The sequence below is a fragment of the Sminthopsis crassicaudata genome, chromosome 2 (assembly GCF_048593235.1).
Source record: "Sminthopsis crassicaudata isolate SCR6 chromosome 2, ASM4859323v1, whole genome shotgun sequence".
Lineage (NCBI taxonomy): Eukaryota > Metazoa > Chordata > Mammalia > Dasyuromorphia > Dasyuridae > Sminthopsis > Sminthopsis crassicaudata.
The window spans coordinates 472,000,071-472,006,968 of NC_133618.1; the positions used below are offsets into that span (position 1 = coordinate 472,000,071).

Sequence of the window (6,898 nt, forward strand, 5' to 3'; positions counted from 1 at the left end):
GTTGACAGTCCCTCATACTTCCCTATTCAGGCCATATTTTTTGTATTATATTCCATTTGAATGGTATATTTTTGCAAGATCACTGCTGTTGTGATCACAGAAAGTGATGAAATATAGAAATTTACATCTCATTCTCAGTCAATTTCATTTCCCTGAACTGTAGTTTAGCTCCCTTTCCTGCTTGATTCCTGCCTATTTCATAAAAGAAAAATTCAAAACTTTATAGTATATTGGTCCAGATGATAGAGTGATTTTTAGGATCTAGGGGAAAAGATGTCATTTGGAAATTCCCCACATTTGCTCAGAATTCAATTATACCTAAGAGAAAGGAATATAGAATGATCAAAGAGGCATCAGCTACATGATGACTTGGGTCCCTAAAATCCTCAGGTCCTCTGGGAGCGCACAATGTATAAAGAGAGACAAAAGGTAAACTATATGCATGCAGTTATGTACAAGGTAGATAGAATATGTCAAAAGAAGGGACTAGAAATGGGGAATAAGGTTGGGGTGAGGAAGGCTTCTTGTAAAAGGTCTGATTTAAACTCAGTCTTGAAGGAAACCAAGGAAACCAGAAAGTGGAGATAAGCTTTGAAAACAACAGGCAAAAAAGGCGTGAAGACAGGAGATGTGGTGTCATGTGCAAAGAACAGAAATAAAGCCAGGGGAATAAGATGTAGTAGGACTAGTAACAATAGTGGTACTAGTACCACTAGTAATAATAGAATAGCTAACATTTATATAAAAGTTCACAAAATATTTTACAAATGTCTCATGTTATCCTTACAACCACCCTGAGAGGTAGATGCTATTGTTATCCATATTTTACAGATGAGGAAATTGAGACACAGAAAGGTTAGATGATTTGCATATAACACATACTGCAAGAGTTTCTAGTAATATTTTAGTCAATATATTAGTGGCTCCAGGAGAGACTCAGAAGCAGAATTGCTAGTAAATGTTTAAGACTGGATTGGAACTCAGGGTATATTGATTTATAGTCCATTTATACTACCAGAATACTGAAAACATAGGGAAGAAACAGTATTTGAAAGTTTGCAGTTAGCTGGCATTATTCCACCCAAAATAACTGAGATCGATGGGTATAAATCAAAGTGAAAAATTTCTTCTCAGTACTAAAATTGTTCATCAAAAGAATTACTTTCTTATGAATTGGTGCATGACTTCTCATTGGAAGTGTTCAATGGCTACCACCAAGGAAGTTGCTGATGGTTGGCTGGGAAGTAATCTTGAAGTTTTTTCTAACACTAAGACTGTATAATCCTATAGGTTACACTAAGAAGAAAGTGTTGGCTATTTCCTAAAGAAGAAAGGAAGAGTATGAGCCAAACTAACAAGACATGGGTAACAGAATTTCTCCTTCTTGGACTTAGTGATGATCCTCAGACCCAGTTACTGCTCTTTATATTATTCCTGGTGGTCTATTTGATTACTGTGCTTGGAAACCTGCTCCTTGTCTCCCTGGTTCTGTTTGATTCACAGCTTCATACACCCATGTATTTTTTTCTATGCAACTTGTCTACAGCTGACTTTTGTTTCTCTACCACCATTGTCCCCCAAACCCTGGTCCATATGATTTCCAAGAGAAAGCTCATTTCCTTCATGGGATGTGCAGTTCAGCTTCTTTTCATCCTCCTTTTTGGATGTACAGAATGTGCATTGTTAGCTGTGATGTCATATGATAGATACTTAGCTATATGTGACCCCATGCATTATCCTGTCCTTATGACATGGAAGGTGTGTATCCAGCTTGCCTTAGGGTGTTGGTTCAGTGGCATACTAGTGTCCATGGTAGATACAACATTCACACTACAACCTCCATACCAGGGAGAAAATAGGATTCCTCATTTCTTTTGTGAGCCCCCAGCTCTCTTGGAGTTGGCATCTGCAGATACCCATAACTCACAAATGGCTATTTTTCTTATGGGAGTGGTGATTCTTCTTGCACCTGTCACCTTGATCCTTGTCTCCTATGGATGTATCATAGTGACTGTTGTCAGAATGAAGACAACCTCGGGGAGACTCAAAGCATTTTCTACCTGTGGCTCTCACCTTCTTGTAGTTATCATTTTTTATGGATCAGCCATAATTTCCTATATGACACCCAGGACTGCTAAAGAGCAAGGGAAGTTGGTGTCTGTATTCTATGCAGTAATAACCCCCATGCTTAACCCCCTAATCTACAGTTTAAAGAATAAAGATGTGAAGAAGGCCCTCAGAAATGCAATTATCAGGGGACCACTGGGTAAAATCTGATTTCATAATCATTGTTTTTCAGTATCCTTCAGCTTAAAAACTCCATATTTTGGAAGAAATGTCCTTTTCCTTTTCACGAGGTATAGAGAACACTAGAAGATGGTTTGTAATGCTCTCAATTATAGGTGCAATTTTTGTATATTGAATACTTGTATTATTTCTTCAGTCACAGAAAGGTGAGCAGATGCATCAATTACTATGGAAAAATTGGCAGTTTTTTTTTTTTAAATATGGGGAACTGAAATGAATACTATGGATGTGGCATAAAAATGGCCCCAGAAAATTTTTCACTACAATTTTGAATTGAAGTAGATATGGTGGAAGGATTTTTGAAATAAGAAACAGTCATTAATTTGGACAGCCCTGGAAAAGTTAGGGGATGTGGGGGCAGTTAACTTGATCTGACTGACTTCTATTAATAGATAGTGATCAAATGTTCACATTAATAATTATATTGTACTCAAGTACAGCAAAACTTCCGTAGTAGTAAGATGCCTTCTTCAAAACTTGGTTCTGTATTTAATACAATATCAGAAGAAAGACACTTCTAAGTTAAAATGTGACCAGAGGAAGGTGACCAAGTTAATGAAAGGAATTAAAAATACATCATGTACTCAAATTGTTGAATCTCGAAATTTCGAGTAGGAAAACATCTGAAGTACTCTCATTCAACTCTATCTTCAAAATATTTTTAGAAGTGCTGTATACAAAATCTCAGACCAATTAGATGATCAGGAAATAATAATGAGGCATTTAATTCAGGGTCTAGGAATTGCAATTCAAGGCACTGAACTGCTTTTCAGACAGAGTTGCCCAGAAGAGGGAAGTTAAAGCAGGGTTGTATACATTCAGAAGGGGTGGGTAGATAAGTAGATGGAACAGTTGGTAAAACCATGGTTAAATGGTAAAACCATTTTAAATTACCTCTAGCCAGCAGGGGCAAGTTGCTTATTTAAGCTCACACTGGGATCAACTGTAAGGTTAACAAAACAGCCTAATTATAGAAAGAGAGTATTGATAAACGACTAAAAGAATAAAATTTCTGCCTTGGAATTATTACTATCTGGGAACAAAGGGTGTTAGAAACTGCTGATCAAAGAATGTTAGAGTATCCAGAATTTCCCAGGGTTAATAAAAGTTATTATCCACTGCTTGGAGATCACCAGTGATGGGAAACCTATTAGGTTTAACAAGGAAGCCTCTTATATTTTTACAAAATTCTAATTATTAAGATTTTTTCCATACCAAGGTAAAGAATGCTCTTTGAAATTTCCTACATCTAAATTTAACTTTGTCACTCAAAGCCAAACAAAGGAAGGGAATGTGCATTTATTTATTTCATGTCAAATGTCTCAGACATTATCTCAACTGACTCTCAAAACAATTCTGTGAGATAGGTGCTATTATTGTCCCAATTTTGCAGTTGTGCAATCTGGGGCAGGCAAATTAAATGATTTGCCCTGAGTTGTATAACAGAAAAAGAAAGTACATGAGGCTGGATTTGAACCCAAGATTTTTTGATTTTAGGTTTAATATGCATTCTACTGAACTTTGTTTTTTTAAATGATATTTTATTTTCCTTTCAGTTACACGTCAAGACAAATTTTGGCATTTTGGAAAAATTTGAGTTTTATTCTCCCCCCCCCCCCTTCTTCCCTTCCCTTTCCTTTTCTGAAGATGCTAGGCAATTTGCTATAATTTATACATGTGCATTCATGTAAAACATTTTACCATATTAGTATTGTGAAAGAAGAAATAGATCAAAAGGAAAAAAACACAAGAAAAAATAAACTAAGTGATAAAAATATGCTTTGATCTTCATTCAGATTCCATCAGTTCTTTTTCTGGATATGGATAGTATTTTCCTTCATGAGTCCTTTGTACTTGTCTTAGGTCATTGTGTTGCCCAGAGGAGCTGAGTCTTTCATAGTTGATTATCACACAATGTTGCTGATACTTAGTACAATGTTTTCTTAATTCTGTTCATTTCACTTTGTGCAAGTCCTTCCAGGTTTGTCTGAAATCTGCTTGTTTTTCATTTCTGATTGCACAATAGTTTTCCACACTTATCATAGATTGTTCAGCCATTTCCCAATTGATGGGCACCCTCTTAGTTTCCAATGTTTTGCCACCATGAAAAGGGTTGCTCTAAATATGTTTTCAGAGGTAGATTTCCCCCTCCCCTCCACTTTTTTATGATACCTTTGGGATAAGACCTATTAATGGTATTCCTGGAATAAAGGATATGTGCAGTTTTGGGTGTATTTTGGGCAAAGTTCCAAATGGCTTTCCAGAATGGTGGAGTTCTCCCAATTCTACCAACAATGTATTAGTGTCCCAGTTTTCCCATGAGCTCTCCAACATTTATTATTTTCCATTTTTCTCATATTAGCCAATATGATAGATTTATTTTAAGCTACATTTTTCTATTCAAAAGTAATTTGAAGCACTTCTTCATATGTCTATAGATAGCTCTGAGTTCTTCTGAAAACTGCCAATAGGCAATTTGACCATTTATTTTTTGAGGAATGGCTTGTATTATTTTTTTATTTTATTTTTTATTATAGCTTTTTATTTACAAGATATACGCATGGGTAATTTTTCAGCACTGACAATTGCAAAACCTTTTGTTCCAATTTTTTTCCTCCTTCCCCCAGATGGCAGGTTGACCAATACATGTTAAATATGTTAAATTGTAACACATGTCCATACAGTTATTTTACTGTACAAAAAGAATTGGACTTTGAAATAGTGTACAATTAACTTGTGAAGGAAATCAAAAATGCAGCCGGACAAAAATAGAGGGATTGGGAATTCTATGTAGTGGTTCATAGTCATAGTTCATAGTTCTTTCGCCGGGTGTAGCTGGTTCAATTCATTACTACTCTATTGGAACTGATTTGGTTCATCTCATTGTTGAAGATGTCCATGTCCATCAGAATTGATCATCGTATACTATTGTAGTTGAAGTATATAATGATTTCCTGGTCCTGCTCATTTCACTCAGCATCAGTTCATGTAAGTCTCTCCAGGCCTTTCTGAAATCATCCCATTGGTCATTTTTTACAGAAAAATAATATACCATAATATTCATATATTATAATTTATTCAGCCACTCTCCAGTTGATGGGCATCCACTCAGTTTCCAGTTTCTGGACACTACAAAGAGGGCTGCCACAAACATTCTTGCACATATGTGTCCCTTTCTCTTCTTTAAGATCTCTTTGGGATATAAGCCCAGTGGTAATGCTGCTGGATCAAAGGGTATGCATAATTTGATAATAGAGTCATTATTTAAAGGAATTTGGAGCAATTTGGGGAAAGGCTTGGACAGATTCCTGCCTTTTCTCTGCCACCTTGGCTCCACCTTCTGTTTTTGCAGAGAGCTTGTTATTTTTTAGGAATTGAGCATTAATTGTGATGATTGTAGTGAGACCTTTAGAATAGAGAAAAAGGAGAGAGAGAACTTTATATTTTAGAGAACTGAGTCAAAAATTTATCTAACAAGGAAACTTGCTAAGTTGGTGAACAGGTAGGCATTACTGCCAGTTCCTTTCTCTGCCCATTCCACTATGTTTGTGTGGACAGAGCTTTCCACAGATTTACTTTGCCTCTGGGAATTTTTTTCCTTGGCCTTCTTCATCTAGGAGGATAGTTTCCTTTCAATTGCAGTTGTGAGCTGAAGATATGCATGGCAGTGCCTCACTCATCAAAAGTGATTGCTAACCCCATGTGAGTCTAATAATACCCCTAGTAAATATAATAGCCCTAGTCTAATAATACCCCTAGTATTTTCAGTCTTTTCTCTGCTTTAGCTATGAACCCCCACACAGTAAGTACTGGTAACACACACAACTTATATCTCCAACCAAATCTCCTTCCAAATCATCCACATGGAGGAAAGGAGGAAAGCAAAGAAAGTAGGAAGGGAACAAGCTTTTATTAAATGCCTACTATGTGCCAATGTGATAGTTATAAACTTGAGAAATACTATCTCATTTGATCTTTAAACAATTTACCCTCATTTCATATTTGAGGCAACTGAGACAAATAAAGCTTAAGTGACTTACTCAGGATCATAGGTAATAAGAATAAATATTAAATAAATTAGAGAAATTTCTTTTCCCATAAGCTTTTATTATTCTTTTCCTCAACATCTCTTCTTCCTCTAATCTAATAAGCTTAAACAAACATCACTTACTAGAAATATAATTTAGTATCAATATAAAAAACAATACAAAGACAATGTTAAAAATCTCAACATTTTCTCCAGGAAAAAAATGATTACAGACTATAATCTAGCAATTCAACTCTCTTTGGATGTTGGTTAAAGATTATTCTCAAAAAATGTCTTAATAACATTTCTTCATAAGATTAATGTTAAATTTCGTTCTCTCAGGAAAGAAGTTTTTCAGTACTTTCAATCCTCAAATACCTATTCTCCAACATTCCAAGGTAATGATCTTTTTTTATAATGACAGTTGAATTCTCAGTCTTGTCAAGAAATTCTTCACATGACAATTAAACTTTTAATTCCCCAAGATTCTATTCCTTCTTAAAAATGTAGTAACAATATTCATAATCATTAGAACTGTAAAAACTGGGTCCTCTTTTCCATTTT

At 35.4% G+C, this 6,898-nt stretch overlaps 1 protein-coding gene across 1 annotated transcript; it reads left to right on the forward strand.

Moving 5' to 3' along the window:
* The first annotated feature begins 1,335 nt into the window (after positions 1-1,335).
* Positions 1,336-2,277, forward strand: LOC141553618 (olfactory receptor 2D2-like). Its single transcript, XM_074285177.1, has one exon. It carries the CDS (start codon positions 1,342-1,344, stop codon positions 2,275-2,277), a length of 936 nt encoding a protein of 311 aa, XP_074141278.1. The 5' UTR covers positions 1,336-1,341.
* Positions 2,278-6,898: the final 4,621 nt, after the last annotated feature.